The following is a 19,783-nucleotide window of genomic DNA, read 5'->3' as shown; positions in this document are numbered from 1 at the left end:
ACAGACCTTTGTACAGGTTTATGAAGCTCCACTCCAAATATGGTGGGTCAGAGTGCATCCAATGAGAGTTGACTGGGTGCTCGTGAGATGAAGAGCTAGCTGTGGTCTGTAGGCATTTCCAGTATACATATACGATTCTAAAAATATCTACAAGTTGTACCTACTAAGAGAAATGTGCGGCATCACACTGACATTAGGGCTTTTCAAATACCATCATATAAATGATAACACAATGATATGGTCGATCCCTTATCACCTTCAGGCATAAATGCCTGGTTCCTAAGGTGGTTCCTGGACATGATCATTTTTAGTGACCGACATGATCATTTCTAGTTACCGTGTTACTATATGGGAAGAACCGCTCACGAGACACAGGTAGATCACACAGTTATTTATTGTAAATGCAGGATAAGTCAGAAATGAATAAAACATGTTCTACCATCTGTTGTGAGCAGAGCATGGTGTCAGAACTGAACAGTAATGACAATGAAAATAATAATAGTAATGATGATGATACATAGTTGTGATGAGAGTGCAACATACGGGTAAGTTACATCTGTGTGGTGGTATGGAGTCCATCGAGGAGAGAGAGAGAGAGAGAGAGGAGCTTCACGGATACAACCCTGAAGGTCGTGAGCGCTTGTTCTGTGTTTGATGCAGTTTAAAACAATGTGACCAGCAGAGGGCACTACACACCCCTCTGTAGAGTGTGTGTGTGTGTGGGGGGTAAGAGCAAAGTCCTTCAGTCGTCTCTGGCCACAGGCAGGGGAGCAGGGCAGAGGGGTGGCTCCACAGTCAGTCAGTTAGACGGTCAGTCAGTCAGTTAGATGGTCAGTCAGTCAGTCAGTCTGTCAGCTCCCCTCCCTCATACAGCACAGCACAGCACAGCACAGAGGGGGCAAAGACACTCTCAAACTCCAAGGAGAGCTCCAGCCAGCTCATCGAATAACTCAAGTTCATGTCATTGTTCTTCAGAATTCTTCTTTTCCGCAGTGATCAAGTGTAATCAACAACCATAAAACAAAATAAAAAAACAAACACAACAAATTACAAAAGAAAGGAAACTAATCTGATCTGTGCTTGCTTCCATGCAATGCCAAACAAAAAAAAAATATTAAAATGGACAACACAAAGAAAAAAAAAAAACATCAAAAAGCAGAGGAAAAAAAGGTTAATAAATTAATACATCTGCAATGTGTCTTGAAAACACACAACCTTGAACAGGTTAGAAATGGCTTGGTGTTGGTAGTCTCTCCCCTGGGTAGTGTGACCATGCGCTCCTCCCACGACCTTTCACCTCAGAGACAATGAGTGTGATCTTAGGTATATTCAGAGCACTATATACAGTTTATAAACATGGAGGACAGTCCCATCGGAGCTGAGAACCCTGTACTGCCATAGCTACCTGCAATTCCTCCTTGTTCGGGGCGCTCGAATACTGGCCTGAGAGCAGTTTAGACCTGCCTTTAGAAAAACCAGCAGATGGCGGGGCTAACCAGGAAGGCAACTGTACTGCAGCTGTCAGCAGAGTTCGAAAAATGCCCTTTTAAATGCAGATGGTGGTGGCTTTATGTCAGGCGCATGGGTTCCAATAAGCCTCCGAAGAAAAATAGTTGCAACTTTTAATGTTCTTTTTTCCATGTCAAATATATATACATATATGTATAGAAAAAAATGTAGCTATATCTAGGATTTGCAACGTTTCTAGTTAAACTTTGACTCAACCGGGGGCACTAGAATGAAGAGGAAGGATTAGAGGTTGAGGGGGGGTAGTTGCGGAGGGGTAAGAGCGGAGGGGTGGGGTGAGCAGGGGGGTCATCATGGCCGTCACACAGGCGCGTGTGTGTGTGTGTGTGTGTGTGTGTGTGTTGACACCGATCACCGCTGCTTGAGGATGGCCTTGTACATGGCAAAGCCCAGCACGGCAAAGACGGTGGCACCCAAACTCGCCCGCAGCCAGAAGGTGGAGTTCTTCAGGTCAGCCTGGGTCATGTGTCTAGAGAGAGAGAGAGAGAGAGAGAGAGAGAGAGAGAGAGAGAGAGAGAGAGAGAGAGGCGAGAAGAGAGGAGAGAGAGATAGAACAGAGAGAGAGAGACAGAGAGAAATTCACATGAAGTTAGACCAATGGGAATATTTTGCACATTTGACCTCTTGTCACAAATGATAATGATCAACTTTTTTGTCCAGGGGAGAATGGCTCTTTGGGGCTTGAGGGTTAGTCTCTAGTGATGGGCTGAGGAGAAGGGGCTTTGCTGGGTTACACTAGTAGTTCTACACTAGTACTACAGGGCTGAGGGGAAGCATGGAGGAGGGGCTGTTGTGGCTTTGCTGAATGACCAACAGTATGAGTAACAGTAGAGAGAGGGAGCCTCAGGGGAAGGGGGGAACAAGATGACAGAAAAAAAGACAGAAGTGGTTAGAGAAGCAACGTGTTCACAAGATCTCCAACGGCTTTGGGCCGTCTTCCAGAGGACAAACGTCCTGTCCAACCGTCCTCCGGCATGACCAGGAGTTAATTAGTCACACTATGCCAGTGAGGACAACCCCTTCAGCCACTCACACAGCATTGCAGTGGCCTCCCAAACACCAAAGACCACAGACAAACAGATACACACACCCAAAATCTGTTTTTTTTTGGTTTTTTTTTTTTTAACCCAACAATATTCCTCAGATAACTCAGGATAGGCAGGTGGCTTCCTTGAAACCCTTATAACCCTTGAAGCCATATAAATAAACTGGACTGGGTTTGGACACCCAGACAACCACAAAACCATAAGGTTCACCGTCAGCCTCCAGATACTTTGACACGACTCAGAAGGCTAGAATCTATGTTAACAAAATGATGGATGGCTTCAGTTAGATCACTATCTTTCTATCTAGGTGAGTACTAAAACTAGGAATGTTTTCAGTTGCAAACGTCACAAAGTCAAGTCATCTAGTATTGCCTATCGAGTGAGAGCAGACTGACCACCCTGAGTGCCCTCCCTAGATACGCACTGATGAACTTTTACAGACGTTACTTGCACATCCAAAGAGACGTGTCTTTTGAATGGGAGCATTAGTCTCACACTACGGCCTACCGGGGAGAGACGCGCACACACACACGAGAGTGACACGTGCCCCGGCAGGCGTCACCATTACCTGGACGTAAAGGGATCGACAGACGACTCCATGTAGATGGACTCCTCTACATAGGTGACCTCGTGCACCTGGTGGATGAGGCTGGAGTCCTCATCAGCCAAGAGGCATGCGCCCAGGTGCTCGACATAGGGCCGTAACCTTACACACACACACACACACACACACACACACACACACACACACACATGCACAGGAGGCCGGTTCAGCAGGCCCCGAACCACAGACGTAATGACACCATAGCATTTACCTTGGAAACTCACCCCCAAACAACCACACAGCACCCCAAACATGCTATGCACCGCACACACACACACACACACACACACACACTCACTACATTAGCCTATCAGGCATAGGAACACCAGCAAGCACCAGAAAACCTAAAGATCTTGTTCTGAGCTATTCATCAAATTTGGACATTTTTGGTGAATATCGCATTTAGCAACTGAAGCTTTACAACTTCATTGGTCTGCATTTTTCTTAACCTAGCTGCACTCAAAATACTGCTTGACATGCTAAATTGTGCTTGCAAATGTATATGAAAATATACTGAGCAATAACACAAAACGCTGGTCAGTGTGGTATTGGAGCTGGTAGCTTACATGCAGTTGTCCAGCTTATTCAAGTTATCACATCAGGTCAAACATGAGCTCATCACAAAAAAAAGTCCCCAAATCTCTGGAACCCAACACAATGTCTACAGGTACAGGTACAGGTAGGCTTTTGAAATGCTGAAGCTAGTCTAGCACTAAAACACACACCAGGCTTCACCACACGCGTGTTAACACAGGATGTAAGCACCCAAGCACAGTCACGAACACACCAAGCATGTAGAACATGAGCCACAGTGAGAATGCCCTGCTGCCACTGACTATAGTTAGAGCATATGTAGCTACAGGCCAAAGCCCAGCGCCACCGTGAGAGAAGGTCAGTCTAGTGAACATGCCAAGAAGGCCGATTAGCATGAGGTCAACAAATGCACTGCAAAAAGGAACACAGCCATCCAAGCACATGACTTTGAACACCTATAGAGGGGAAAGAACACAACAGGACAGAGACAGGACCATACAATGGAATTAGGTCACAATTGTATTCCAAATGACAATTCAATTCACATGTACACATTTGTCTAAAGGGATCAATACAGGGCATTTACAGTTATCAGTAATTCAAACACACCACTGCACTCTACACACACTAAGCATCAGACATGGCACTACGGTTAAAGAAAGTGGAAAGTAGGACATTTTGCAGAAATCTCTCACCCTTAGTAAAAACAGAACTATCCAGTGAGCTATAAGAGGCCAGTCAGGTTAGTGAGGTTAGAGAATTCCTGAATGATGCAGGTTAATCCAGATTTAGCCTTTGCATATCCACGGTTCCAAATACGGCAGAAATTAATCCATTCAATCAATAATTGTAAATGGTGTCATCACTAACTGCTCTTCAAATGTACTGTTGCATATATTAATGTTTTCACTACCCCTAGTAAAGACCAAAATATTTATCTGTCACCCTTAATGTTTTGACTGCAAATACTCAGTAAGTGTATACAACTGCAGACTGAATAACTACAAACAAACCAAGCCAAAACTAAGTCCATTTTACACCTGTTCCAGACTCATGAATGGTGAGAAAGGCATTTGCCAACGACAGCACACCACCGAGCCCCAACCCAACCCCACCCCACCCCACCGTCGTGTTGTTAATGAGAGCCGTGTTAGGGGCACATGCGTTGCACCACGTGCAGGTACCTCCCTAGCTAGCAGGCCCGTGGGCTTGCGGCCCCAGTGCAGGGCTGAGGTTAGCAGGACGCCCAGGCTGCTGCTCCACGGCCACGACGAGGGGGACGAGCGAACGGCACTGCAGCGGACATGGAGATGGAGAGGCAGCCGTTATACACACACACACGTACACGTACACACACACTCTGTAACACACTCTCAGACAGAAAGACAGACAGAAGCCATAAAGTGAACTCTGTTCTGCTCAACAGCACGCTGCTTCCCATCCACATCTCATCTGGGTCATGGCGTCTAACGGGAGGGACGGCCATACTCGTGCGTCTTGAGGCGTCAACGTGGGGGACATGGAGTGTATGGTGACAGCTTTAAAAGCTTTGCGCGCACACACACACACACACACACACACACACACACAGACGCGCAGGCACAGTCTTTGTTAAATGGGATAAACTTCAGATTCTTAAACCTAGTTTTTAGAAACTGATACAACCATTTGGACAACTGCTAGAGATCTGCTCCATCATCCACCAATACAAAAAAAAACCCTCTCAACGCCAATCAAATCAATCCCAAGGAAGCCACCTCTAGACATAAACACTGCCTACATGATTGACCCATCGCTGCACCAGACCCTGGTACCTCTGGGTGTGTGCTTGTTCACACACACACACACACACACAGTACGTGGATATGCAGAGTAAAGCCTGAGCGCGACTACAGCTCCCACCAAAAGAGAGAGAGAGCGCCAGGTCAGCAAAAAGAGCCAGTGTTAGAAAGCTGAGCTAACAGCAGAGAGCAAGAGAGAGTCAGAGGCAGAGGCAGGACTAGGAGCAACAAAAAAGTGGGCAAGAACACGGCACAGCCCCTTGACAAGGTCCGGATAGAGAGAACAAAGGGAAATGGTGGGGGGAAGGCAAAAAAGAGAGAGAGAGAGAACAGGAGCGATGGTGGGGCTTTTGAGACCTGTTGAGGAGGGCCGTGTAGAGGGTGGCCTTGATAGAGCGCACCAGCTCAGAGTTCAGCAGGTTGTGCGAGACGCAAAAGGTGCACCGGTTGCAGGCGCACATGCACCGCAACTTGGCGTGGCTGTGAAGACACACACACATACACACACACACACACACACACACACACACAAACGTATGCACATACACACACACACACAAAACGGCTGATCAAGATGTTGCACCATCCAGTTGGTAGCAGGGCTTATATCCCAGGGATGCCCAATATCGGGAGGTGGCTCCACATTCTTTCGTAGCACCTGTCTGATATGGGCAAAGAGGAGGGGGGGCAGAGGTAGGGTTTGGAGGTATGGGCAGGCTAGGGCAGGGGAGTATGGGCATGGGATGCCCTGGGTCGGGTTTTGGGGTAGGACCGTGTTGGAGACTGGGGCTCCTGGACCAGAGGGGCTTAGGTGAGGATTGGAGCTTGGGATAGGGAAGGGACAGGGTCTCAGGAGGTGGAATAAGGAAGAGTTGGGATAAAGTCAGGTACAATTGAAAGAATAAAAAAAATGAGAACATAAGAGTATGAGAACATAAAGTAAAACCAAAGGCCAATAAAACTGAAAACGACAAAATGCTGATATTCATCAAGGCAATGGGAGTGGACCCTTAAGCTATGAGAATAAATGACCAGGTCTTCAGAGAATGATGAGCAGAATCACATATCAGTAAAAAGTCAAAGAACAGGTGCTCTACCAGGGGTGGCTTCAGACCAGACCAACAGAAGGAGCAACACAACAAAGAAAAAGAAAGGAACAAAGGAAAAAGGGAAAAAAAGAGAACGAGGTTCATCAAAGCCACACATCGATGTTTCACCTAAAGCCCTGACTAGAATGTCCCTTACCCAGTTTCTCCCTCTGAGCACCTGAAGCACACTGTGCATGGCAGAGGCTCTGGGTACTAACACACTCAAATCACTGCACCATAGACTCCATTTGTGGTCATTTTCAATCGACCTCTACGACTCATCTGGGCAGACGAGTGGAAATCGATGCAGCAAGTCAGAGATCTACTCAAAGGCCACTTGTCAATGCACAGCAGGGAGACCTCAGTCATCCCTCTTTCTCTTATCTCTTTACACACTGCTTTCAGCCACTGTCAACTCCAGAGGAGCAATGTTTGTCAGAGTTGGCCTATGTTAGTGAGTGTTACTGGGTATAGTCAGATTTGTCTTGGTTAGAACTATTTTTCTTTTCAGAGAAAGGATTCAGAATATTCAGAATATTCAGAAGGATTCAGAATATATCTTACAGGGTGAAGTGGAATGGGAATATTAAACTTTATTGGGTTGGTGCTGAATGCTTTTACAACCCAAACTGGAACTGCAAGACAGTGGCAGACTGATGAGTCTCAAATCTCATCTGAGATTGAGAATTGGTCTGGGGACACTGCATTCATGTTCAGTTTCCAAGGGGCGTGACCAACAGAGAAATTCAAGTTAAATCACTACATTCAACTCTTATGAAATTGTTTCAGAACTACAGCAAACACATCTTTCTCGTAAATGAAGATAAATGTCCTTTCACACTGATACCATCTGCACAGCCAACAGTAGCGTCCAGACAAGCCGGACGGATCTGCTGAGCAGACTCAAAATGTGTTCGTAGATTCATCTGGGATCAGCCAGGCTAGGAAACGGTGCTTCTACTATGCTCTATTTAGGTAGAGATTTACATTTTAAATGTATATGCACTGGATTCTTTTATCCAAAGTGATTAACAGCGCAGGGGAGGTACACACATACACTATATTGGCAAAAGTATTGGCTCAGGGATGGGCCAAGCCCAGCTGCAAAGTGTGGACCAACGTCATATTAAACCCTATGGATTAAGAATGGGATGCCATTTAAGTTCATATGCGAGCCAAGGCAAGTGACCCAATATTTCTGGCAATATATTGTATGTATGCATCCTCCCTGGGAAAAATAAACTGTGACTAGTGTTAACAACAAAGATACATGTAGTGAGCATAAAAGGGAAGAAGATTGAGTTCTCCAAAGGAGAACAGTTTTGCTTGATCTCTAACTGCAATACTGTACGTATGCTTGTAGCTCATCTGCTTGCGTGTTTAAGAGTACTTGGACACACATTTGAGAGAGCTAATGCAAAAAAGACAAAAAGATTTCCAGGGAAAAAAAACAACAACAAAAACAACTTCCTTATAATGGAAAAGTTGATATGATTATTCTATATCTAGGAAATTGACCAAATGATGTTTGGGAGGGACACCAGTAAAATCCAGTTGGTTAACATTCTATTTTGGGAGGGATGACTGTTCTGAACCTGGACTATACAGCTTGATGAGGGCCCCTCTAGATCCAATAGCAAGACTGAGGAACCGCAGAGCGAGGACAGAGATGGGGGAGGAGGGATGTGGGAAAGTACATTACAAATACAGGCAGGAAAAGAGAAAGAAAGAGAGAGAAAGAGAGAGAGAGACAGACAGACAAACAGAGAAAAACAGAGAGAGAGAGAGAGAGAGAGAGAGAGAGAGAGAGAGAGAGAGAGAGAAACAGAGAGAGAGGGGGAATAAAAGCTATACTCACGGGTACATGGCCATGGTGGTGAGTTTGGTGTAGATGTCTTTGCTGGGCGCGTCGGTGCTGTTGCAGGTGAAGGGCTGTGGCGGGTGCAGCCGGTGCTTGCGGCAGAAGTCCAGCGGGGGGAGCGTGCTCTGCTGCCGCACCTCGTGCAGGTCCGACTTGGCCGCGATGATCATGCACGGCGTCTTACTGTCCATGAAGTAGCGCTGAGGAGGCAGAAAGAAGGTGATGTGTGAATGGACAATGTGTGAAATACTTCACAACTTCATAAATCTTGTAAAATTCAGTGGTGTCTTTGAAGTATTTCTGCAGTGGACACTTCTTACAGTATGTAGTAAACAGATGATAGAAATGAATGCTAGAGATGTTCACATTAAAGCAGATTTTGACAAAAGCAAAATACATACAAATATACTGTATAAATAAATATATAAACAAAAGATTTAGAAAATATGTATGCTGAAATGATATTGTTTATAACTTTCTGGTTCTATCTTATGGAAGCATATGAGTTCCATAATTCAAATGAGAATGCATTCTGCAATATGCAATTCTAAAAGACATTACATTAGGCAATTGCTAATTCATTATGCAATTTAATATTACAATTTGCAATACTTTCTTTCAAACTGCATTTTAATATACAAAATGACAATGCAATCATCAAATCAATTTGATTTATTTTGGTTAAAAATTTGAATAAACATGGATTGAATTGCATTCCATTTTGCCATGGTACTTTAGTCTCAAAATTCAAATGGCAATTCATTTTGCATTTCAATTTTCAATATTCAGTTTCATCTTTTAATTGTCAATTACTTTTGCAATGTAATGTTAAAAATTCAATGTAGAATTGAATTATTTTTTAATTTTTTAATTTATTTGATTTTTTAAAAAAAATGTTTTTAAAAAATATATTGAAAACATTTTGAATATTTTTTGGCAAAAAGTTTTGCCCGGTTTGCAGAAATAGCGCCCCCGTTATTGCATAGCACTTTGTCACGCTCTTTGTGTCTCAAAATTCAAATGGCAATGGCAAACGCGATTCCAAAACACTTTGCAATCTGTCAGTCTCCCATCACCCATGGCGGGAACTACGTCACGTCCGTGTTTATCTCGCATTGGTCAGTCTTCTCTTTAAGGCGGGTCTTGGGCAGGGCGGCTGACGGCCTCCAGGTAGAGAAGATAACGTAAAAGAGAAATTGTCGCTGACACAGTAGCCTACTGTTGGAGGTGATGGGCAAGAACAGTCGCTCAGCTACTGAGGGAGGCAGGCGTGTGTGTGTGCGCGTGCGGAGACCTTGATCCGACCGTACGCCACCCCCTCCAGGAGCGTGTATCAGGGTGAAGCGTGAAAAATAGCACACAGGTAGCCAGGGGAGCTGATCGAGGGAGCTGGCAGCCCAGGGCCCTGGAGCTCATATCTGGGTGCAGCGTTTGCTCCTCTCAGCCCGGAGGACTGCTCCAGATTAACGACCATAGACAGTAAGATAGGCTACTGACAGGGCTAACACAGGGCTACTAACAGGGCAGGGCTGTTAATGACAGGGCAACATCGTTTCATTCACACTCAGGCACTCCTGGTCTGACCACGACCGTCCAACTGCAGCCTGCACTGTCAGAAAGGAAGCGAGCCACGTCCTGAGATATCGATGGCTTTGCCCCAAACGAGGAACGTGCATCGTTCTTTTCACAAATACACCATATTTGTAAGCAAATAAAGTGGTTTACTTAAGATTACTCAGCGTTTTATCAACGTTTGGTCCGCGAAAATATTCTCGCTGCACCGGTAGGGAACCCGCCGTCATGTCATCCGGCACAAGCTTCCTTGGTACACTGCTGTCATAAGCATTACGGTTCCCCATTGACTCCCATTGATTCTGACAGTCAGAATCAATGGGAGTCAATGGGGAACCGTAATCCTTATGACAGCAGTGTACCAAGGAAGCTTGTGCCGGATGACATGACGGCGGTGGTAGGGAATCGGTTGCGAGACTCGGTGAGACGTGATCATCCCACTGGATTGTTGTTTGTACAAACATTCAACATCCAAAACTATAACTGAAAAACGTCAACATTGACGAATGTAATACATTTGTGCTACGTTATAAAAATAAAACGTAGACACCTATTAAAAGATGCACTTGCTAATTTGTGCTACATTCTTATCAACGATCAGTGAAAAACTACTTCCTCGTTTGGGGCAAAGCCATCGATATCTCAGCAAGTGACTACGCTTGCTTTCCGGTTCTGACCAAACGTTGATAAAACGCTGAGTAATCTTAAGTAAACCACTTTATTTGCTTACAAATATGGTGTATTTGTGAAAAGAACGATGTACGTTCCTCGTTTGGGGCAAAGCCATCGATATCTCAGGACGTGGCTACGCTTCCTTTCTGACAGTGCAGGCTGCAGCTGGACGGTCGTGGTCAGACCAGGAGTGCCTGAGTGTGAATGAAACGATGTTGCCCTGTCATTAACAGCCCTGCCCTGTTAGTAGCCCTGTGTTAGCCCTGTCAGTAGCCTATCTTACTGTCTATGGTCGTTAATCTGGAGCAGTCCTCCGGGCTGAGAGGAGCAAACGCTGCACCCAGATATGAGCTCCAGGGCCCTGGGCTGCCAGCTCCCTCGATCAGCTCCCCTGGCTACCTGTGTGCTATTTTTCACGCTTCACCCTGATACACGCTCCTGGAGGGGGTGGCGTACGGTCGGATCAAGGTCTCCGCACGCGCACACACACACGCCTGCCTCCCTCAGTAGCTGAGCGACTGTTCTTGCCCATCACCTCCAACAGTAGGCTACTGTGTCAGCGACAATTTCTCTTTTACGTTATCTTCTCTACCTGGAGGCCGTCAGCCGCCCTGCCCAAGACCCGCCTTAAAGAGAAGACTGACCAATGCGAGATAAACACGGACGTGACGTAGTTCCCGCCATGGGTGATGGGAGACTGACAGATTGCAAAGTGTTTTGGAATCGCGTTTGCCATTGCCATTTGAATTTTGAGACACAAAGAGCGTGACAAAGTGCTATGCAATAACGGGGGCGCTATTTCTGCAAACCGGGCAAAACTTTTTGCCAAAAAATATTCAAAATGTTTTCAATATTTTTTTAAAAAACATTTTAAAAAAAAAATCAAATAAATTAAAAAATTAAAAAATAATTCAATTCTACATTGAATTTTGAACATTACATTGCAAAAGTAATTGACAATTAAAAGATGAAACTGAATATTGAAAATTGAAATGCAAAATTAATTGCCATTTGAATTTTGAGACTAAAGTACCATGGCAAAATGGAATGCAATTCAATCCATGTTTATTCAAATTTTTAACCAAAATAAATCAAATTGATTTGATGATTGCATTGTCACTTTGTATATTAAAATGCAGTTTGAAAGAAAGTATTGCAAATTGTAATATTAAATTGCATAATGAATTAGCAATTGCCTAATGTAATGTCTTTTAGAATTGCATATTGCAGAATGCATTCTCATTTGAATTATGGAACTCATATGCTTCCATACTATCTGATTCTATCTGAGATTACCTTGTAGGCCTTGGCACAGTACTCAAAGGAGCGAGGGTTGCTGACATCATAGATCAGGCAGACCACATCACAGGCCAAATCTGTGTCCGACAGGAAGTCCAGGTCCGGAGACACCTCATGAAGCTAAAGCAGAGCGGAGAGCAGGCACGAAAGGGGGGGGGGGGGGGGGGGGGGGAGGAAGAGTCCAGCTGTTAGTATGAGACCCATACCACCTGCTTTCTGCACACCTGCCTGATGGATATGACCGGGACTTACCAGCAGGTACTTCTCCTGGCCGTAGACGTAGGTGGTGTTCATGGCGTAGTAGGACTTGTGATCATCTTTCATCTTCCGCTGTCGCTGAAAGACCAAACAAAAACAATGAGAATAAAAATCATATTTAAATGATGAACTCGTGGTTGTGAACCCGAGTGGCTTCTACTAGTATGCAAGTGTCAAATCAGTTGTTAACAAAACAAAAAACAAGTTATAGTTTCAGAGATATTGCAATGGTGAGAAAACGTGCATGTATGCATTTCTAAATGTGCATACGTGGGAGTATGTGCATGCGTGCCTTAGTATGTACACACTTTCTATAGAGCCGGGCATGTATAGATCATGTGCTTTTTGTCTAAGTATAGGTAATCTAAATGTGTGCGCGTGTGCTCACCACAAGGTTCCTCTCCAGGAAAGCCTGCAGAAAGCCGCTCTTGCCGCTGTTGTGCGCTCCCAGCACGTTGCAGCGGAACACGCTGCGCTGCGTCTGCTTCTTCTGCAGGTCGATGCGCTTGTTGCGCGTCACTGATCACACAAAGCCCACGCAGCAGTTATCAACCACACCCACCAACGAGGGGTTTCATCTTTTGCCTTCATTTAGAGACGGATATTAAGGCACGCAGCAGGCACACACTCACCTGTGATAGATGCTGCTTGAGACTCCTGTTCGTTAATGATGGAATAGCCCAGGTAGCCCAGGTACTCAAGACACCTCTGCACATCCAGGTACGTCGTTAGCCTGACAAACAAACAAAAAGACAAACATGTCAAAAGTCTAACAATAGGCAGCAAAATGGAATCTGTCAAAAGACAGATAACCAAGAACCAAAATATAGCCTCTCATCAGGACTATAACCCTTGGATTCCTACTTACGTCCACTGTGATAGGTATCCCTGGTAGGTGATCCAGCCCTGCTCGTTGGTGCAGACAGTGTTGTTGACATCAGGGCCCCAGGGCATGTAGGGGAAGACTTTGAACAGGTCCTTCAGCTCATCAGGGGACAGAGCACAGTCCCGGTCCTGCAAGGACGAGGAAATGTCAAACAAAAAAAGACCCTTAATCCCAACCACCTCGCTCACACAGGGCCACATTCCATACAGGGAGCTGGGTTTAAAAAAAAAAAAAAGAAAGCCACTAAACTTCTGCTAAACGTCTTTATAAACTAATATTATTTATTAATCCCTCAGTAGCCACCTATCAACCACCTACTGTAGCTGAAGGTGTTGGTGGTTTCATATCCGACCTACATACAGTAGTAAAGCAGTCTGAATCTGTGTGAACACAATGAACTCACTTTGTCATGCTTGTCAAAGACCCCCTGCAGGAAGAGGTACGCATTGTGGTTCAGCTCTGTGGTGCAGTCTGGCGGGATCTTCAGCCTGGCAGAGGAAAACAGTAACTCCAATTAAACAGAGCCCAGTCAGCACCATAGATCTTCTATCAGGAAGCCCCAGTGCTTCTGGGAACAGCAGTTTTCTAATGCCGTTTAGAAAACTGGATGTGGGGCGAGTGGTGGAGAAGACTCACAGTGGAAACAGGTACTCCTGCGTGAGCTCCAGGTCGTCGTCGTAGCCGAAGCGCCGCAGGACAGTCCAGGTGGTCTCGTGCCGGCCCCTCTGGATGAAGAGTGTGTGCAGGAACAGGAAACCTGTACCAATTAGAGAGGGCCAGTTGGAATGCCGTTAGACGCAACAGAGCACCCTTTGTAGTAGTTCTAAACTTGAAGGTGCAGACGACCGATCACTTAAGAACTCACGGAATGAGTTCAAATCACATGTCCCAGCGTCACCACGGTTTTTCCACTCTCCTCAGAGCTGAACTGTCAGGGCAGTTGGGACGAGCTCAACTGTCTGACGAGAACACAGAAAAACCAGTGGGGGCAGGACGGCAGAGCCCAGCGGAAGTTCACCTTTGAGCGTGAGGCCGTTGTCCTTCACGCCGTCCGTGATGTTCTTCCTCACCACGTTCTTGACGTCCTCCAGAGCCTGAGCGGCCAGAGGGATGTTGAAACACGTCCTCTGCAGATGGACACAGGCCAACAATTATGAGTCATGGCAGACAGTCAAACGCAACCTCCCAAAACTCACATCCAATAATACACCTTCAACTCAAATATACATGGTGATAGCAGGCTGAGACACAATACTGGGGAGATCTGGAACATCTGCTACATTGGTGCTACTGTATGTTCACTGAAGCTTTTGCCCTTTCTGTTTCGAAGTCTTTCGGTTAACCTTGACATGTTTACATGCCATTGCCACTGGCCCACTAGTATGAGGTGCTGGGTGTAGCCCATGTGTACAAGATTCTCAACTTCAACAACTCAAGATGCTGAAATGTGGCTCCACACAACTATGTTACCTTGCAACATCTCATAAGAAATACTAGAATGGACAGCATTGTTTCTCGCACAGGTGTGTCAATGTCAGGCGGGATCAGGCAAGAGCGGAAACAGCCCACACTTGTATTAAGTCCACACCCAACGACAGGAGTGCCTGTGAGCACATGCCTCCCTCTGCAGTAGAAGTGAACTCGCACCTGGAAGAAGTTGAGCTCGTTGTCGTTGAGAACTCCGTCGTTGTCGAGGTCGGACACTTTGAAAATGCGCGTGAGGGATTTGATGCACGACGGCTTCATCTGCAAACACACATGGGTCACAAAGTTAAGTGTGAATCAGGGGTCTTTCATCTCAATGACCGGTCAGTAGAGAGGAACACGCAGGTCACCCAGCAGGTAAACCATCATGCAGAGGCACATGTGAGCGCTGCCTGCAGCCATAGAGCCTCCCCGCTCACCTCCTTCTCCTCAGGACAGTAGAGGGGTCCCGTGGGGTGCAGCACAGCCTTCTGGGCATAGTAGAACAACTCCGAAATGTTCTTCAGGTTCTTGGCTGAACACTAAAGGGAGAAAAAAAAGAGACATACATCAGGCAGATGACCAAGGTGCCTCAATCACACAACAAGCTGAGCTGGGCAGCAATAAAAAATGATATAACGATATTTATATAATAAAAAAATGTTTAAGCTGTTTGAGAACTTGGAACCAAACAGTTCAGGCCGCTTGCGCCTGTGTTATCCAATAGTGTGCTGAGCATACAAAGTGCTGAGCTGAGCATGGATGGCCATGAGTTGGCCAGACAGGCAGAGGAGATGTTTAAAAAGAGACAAGAACTTCCTCTCCCTGCCGTGTAGAGAATTCTGAGGCGTGTGGCCCACCACGTAAGCCTGCACTCTCGGGGTCGACACCCATTCCCCCGCTGGGACTGACGCCACCGGCTACTGTAACATGAGCCACGTGTGTGTGTGTGTGTATGTGTGTGTGTGTGTGTGTGTGTGCGCGTGTGTGTAGCACAGGGTGACTCCCTAACTCCCTGCCGCTCCGCACGCCCTCACTCTACCTAGGTCACATGATACCCAGTCTGGCAGAGGCCCAGATGGCACACTTGCAGGTCTTAGGGAGCCCTTCCTGGTTCACTTGAGGTGTCAGGTCAGGCATGGGGGCGCTCCACTGTCTGCCACAAAGAGCTCAGGTCCACGGCCTCCAACAAACGGTTGGGCCCATTATGATGTGCCAAGAAATACTTTATACTGATTAAGCGTTTTTTTCTTGAATAAATGATGATGACCAACTCTGAATGTCTGCTCCAGCCTTACAGCATATCAGAGTCAGCTTACCGAGTTATGGAATGGAATGTCAGCTGTGCTAGATTAGTGTTCGGCTAATTAAAGGGAGGGCAGTAAAGGATTGGGCACCCCAAATCCAGACTGGGACAACCAAACAACACACTAAGGCCATGGCCCTGGTCCAGTAGTTACTCTTTGTTGGTGGATCTAAGTGGCAACCCTTGCTGGGCCGGTGCTGGGCCGGTGCTGGCTCACCTCCACGCAGGTCTCGATCTCAGAGTATTGGTTCATGATGGGCAGGATGGTCTCCATGCTGCTGTGCTCCACCAGGTCCGACTTGTTCCCCACCAGGATCAGCGGCACCCTGCCACGGCATTGCATTACACACAGATCGTCTCATTAGAGAGGGTAGCGCGCGCACGCGCACACACACACCTATGTGCTTGGCTGGCTCCACGTATAAGCACAGTTCTGCCAGCCCCTTCTTAAAAAAGCAGATCCACATAGCAGATCAAGGAGTAAGAGAGGGCATAGTAGTCTCTATTACACACACAAATTAAATCACATTCAAACCAGTGTTAGTGTGTACTGCGTGAGTGTTTTGGTCTATGTGTTCGTTGCCCAAGACTGAGAGGTAACAGCCTACAGCATAAACACAGGAAGTGACAGGCATTTGTGAGTAGGTATACTTAGTGGTAAAACATATGCCAACCAACAACATATGTCAACCAACAACAGGTGATGACCTGCTCAACATTCACACAGTAAACATAGTTATCATACATTAAACTGCTACCAGGCCAAACATTGATCCTACTGGACAGTGGAATCTCATACTGTGACAATCAACTGCAGTAGTTGTAGCATAACACCAGCAACAGCAAAATGTGAATCCAATAGCATCTCAACTTGAATAGATTTATCCCCGTGTAAATATTTCAGGAGTCGTTGTACAGTTTAAAACACAGTGCAGATACTATAAATAGCCGAACACCAATGGCCTTTCTCAAACAGCACCGACCATCAACCCCCATACCCCCTCATCCCACACACACCCACACGCGCACATACATACACACACACACACACACACTCACACAAACACACAGCTAATCCCCTGTTCCAAATTCGAGGGTTGAAACACACACCTGCTGTCTTTGTCCGTTCTGTCGTTGATGAGAGGAATCCAGTGGCTTGTCACCTGCATGCAATGACATGATCTAGGTCAAACACTGCCTGCAGTACTGTAGTTATTATATCAACCAAAAACATGAAGTGGTTTGTTTTTTAACACATTATCATTGGAGATGTGTGCTTAAAAGAACATACCTTCTCAATAGACTTCTTGTTGTTGACAGAATAGACGATGCATATTACATTAGCCTGCAAAAATGGATCATGATTACTACGGAGTATTCTGCAAATCCAATTGTCCATTCAGACTACACTTAACAACTTCAGCCAAATAGGACACACCAACCTTGGAAATTTCTTGGTATAACTGTTCTTCTGACTGCTCCGCTTCTGCATGGAAAAATGACGAAAGCTTTTGAATACGCATAGAACTATATAATGAAAGCGGTGTGCTCAATCTGGCAAACTATTAGATCTCGCTACAATTCAGAACATTCTAAAATATACAGACTATTTGAATGTGCCTCTATTTTGTTGTCTGGAACAGCATGTCATGTGTGTTATGTCCTGAGTCACCACTGTTACCTGAATAGTCCACTATGTGTGTGGGCACTCTTTCTGGTGTGACATCTGCTGGAATGGTGATCTCTTCGGCACGCAGGGGAACCTGACAGAGAACACTGGTCAAACAGGGCTTGGACGATGTGGTGTCCTGGCTACCAGGCTCATATGAGAAGTTCTTAGATGAATGAGCAGAGATAATTTACCTCGTCAGGGAACTCCTCACTGACCAACGACATGATCAGTGATGTCTTCCCCACTTTGGCTGGAAAGTAACAAATCACAGTTAGATATGTTATTCAAGAGAAATTATCAGAACTTTTCATAGCCTGTGTAGGTGATAGCCTATGGCTGAGAGGAGTTAAGTGGCAAAGCAAAGATAGCAGACAGCTGGGCTGAATAGCCATAGTACAAGGGTCTCCTTGATTATTTCAAGAGTTTTGGAAAGACCGTCTGGGAGAGTACGTCTAATCTACCATCAGCAAGGATAAGTGTGCTTGGGTGCACAGACAAGTGTACTATTTCCTCAGTGATGTACTGTATCCTAAATGTCACATACTAAGTTGTCTTAACCTCTGGATGACTGGGGAGGGTACGCAGCGTCTTCGAGGTGGCTAGCAACCACGTACACGTTAGACACGTAGTTTGGCAGCCCGGTTGGAACACTGGCAGCTGAGAAGAATCAAGCCAGCTAGTATGTAGGCCAGACAGCATCATCACCAAAACCGATATAAATAGTAGGCTACTGATAAACACTAGCGCCCCTGTCAAGAGGGGTCTGCGACGCCAGTGGTTTATGATAAGGTCGTCATACAACACACAACTGTTTTGGACGAATAACGTCGACAATGTCGAACACATATTTAAAACTATTATCACTTATTTATCACTGCTTTATGACACAAAAACACAAGCACCGTTGACTATGGTGGGCTGTAGCCTATCCCTCCAGAACAATGCGGACATATCTAACAGGCAACCAACGTTACAGCATACGTCAAGAACTCAAGATCATCCCAGCTGCAGATGTTTTCTTTCTTAGTCAAGTTACTGTTTGCACCGGTTTGCACCCTTGCAAAGAAATTCTGTGGGCAATCATCTTTTTGTTTCACAGAATGTGACGTATTCCACACATTAGCCTACTATGCTACAAATTCACAGTTTCAGCAGTTCTCATACGGATCAGATATCTGGATGTAAATGAAAAGATCTGTCGACTGAAACGTTTGTATAAATGCAATAGTCCACAGTAACTGACACATCGAACAGCACTCAGCTTGCTAGAAGCTAACTTAACGTAGAACACTTATTCTCCCATATTAAACCAAGTAAGCAAGCTATGTGGGTACAGTATGACATTGAGATTATCCCGTACACTTGGCTAACGCTAGCAAATGCAATTCTTGTCAGTTTGACATCATGCATTTTCAAGAAATCGTACATTAGTAAGGTCTATGTTGCTTTACGCCATTTTCTGAAAATCAATGAGGTTCATACAAAATCTCACGTTGTCTCTAACGATACTTCCAGCCGCTATTTTGCTGGATCAACATCCGATCGCTAAACAGTTATGCTTTGAAAGCGGACTTAATAGGGAATATTTGTCAAACGGGTTGAGATAGGTAACGTCAACGTTAGCCATCAAGCAACTTGTCTGATGGACCCAGGGTAGCAGCTAGTTGGGTCAATGACCGATTCATCCCCAAATTCTAGCTAGTCAGCTAAAATTGAAATTGTTTCAAATACTTACGTTCACCAACCAGCAATATCCGGACGTCCTTCCTCATGACTGCGACTTTAACTCCAGGCAAAACCAGAACATTTGATTGAATCGAAAATCATCTAATTGCTGCCCCAATGCCGCGGGGCAGTTTGCCGAATGACAGGCCTGCGCGGTTCGAACCCAACCTTGTCCGTCCAACTGTAGCGGCGCGCTTGCTATCCTGTTAGCTAATGTTAGGACAAAACGGACAGAGATCTTGCTCTTTGGTCTTGTAATAAGAGTGTTGAAATTAAGCGTTTCACTGTTATATCTCAACACCAATTAAGGCCATAGACACAAGCATGCATATAACACAAAGGATGCAAGTCCATCATCGTAATTCCAATTTCATAACATTCTGCGTAAAACATTTCAGGCGCACGCCTCCTACGGCTGACCTCCAACAACCGGCAACTACGGGAACTTGAGATGGACAAAAATACGCACCGGGTTCACTCTTGATGAC

The 19,783-nt window shown here is 45.5% G+C and overlaps 1 protein-coding gene across 5 annotated transcripts; it reads right to left on the bottom strand.

Moving 5' to 3' along the window:
* Window positions 1-376: 376 nt before the first annotated feature.
* Window positions 377-19,723, bottom strand: rhot1a (ras homolog family member T1a). 5 transcript variants are annotated; one of them, XM_062533119.1, is made up of 21 exons: window positions 19,306-19,723; window positions 17,762-17,820; window positions 17,580-17,661; window positions 17,341-17,384; window positions 17,190-17,243; window positions 17,009-17,061; window positions 16,116-16,224; window positions 15,033-15,134; window positions 14,776-14,874; window positions 14,147-14,255; window positions 13,765-13,885; window positions 13,532-13,616; window positions 13,111-13,256; window positions 12,875-12,975; window positions 12,631-12,761; window positions 12,237-12,320; window positions 11,982-12,104; window positions 8,439-8,641; window positions 5,850-5,972; window positions 3,142-3,279; window positions 377-1,996 (listed from the first exon to the last, which is right to left on the bottom strand). In XM_062533119.1, the coding sequence occupies exons 1-21, from the start codon at window positions 19,340-19,342 to the stop codon at window positions 1,879-1,881; spliced, it is 2,121 nt and encodes a 706-aa protein (XP_062389103.1). In that variant the 5' UTR covers window positions 19,343-19,723; the 3' UTR covers window positions 377-1,878. The 5 variants fall into 5 exon arrangements, with proteins under 5 accessions (XP_062389103.1, XP_062389105.1, XP_062389107.1 ...); XM_062533121.1 differs by lacking the exon at window positions 3,142-3,279; XM_062533122.1 differs by lacking the exon at window positions 377-1,996 and having other exon boundaries at window positions 3,145-4,166.
* Between the last annotated feature and the right edge of the window lie 60 nt (window positions 19,724-19,783).

The sequence above is a fragment of the Sardina pilchardus genome, chromosome 3 (genome assembly GCF_963854185.1).
Source record: "Sardina pilchardus chromosome 3, fSarPil1.1, whole genome shotgun sequence".
Lineage (NCBI taxonomy): Eukaryota > Metazoa > Chordata > Actinopteri > Clupeiformes > Clupeidae > Sardina > Sardina pilchardus.
The sequence above is the reverse complement of the archived record's forward strand: the minus strand, read 5'-3'. Positions and strand labels throughout refer to the sequence as shown.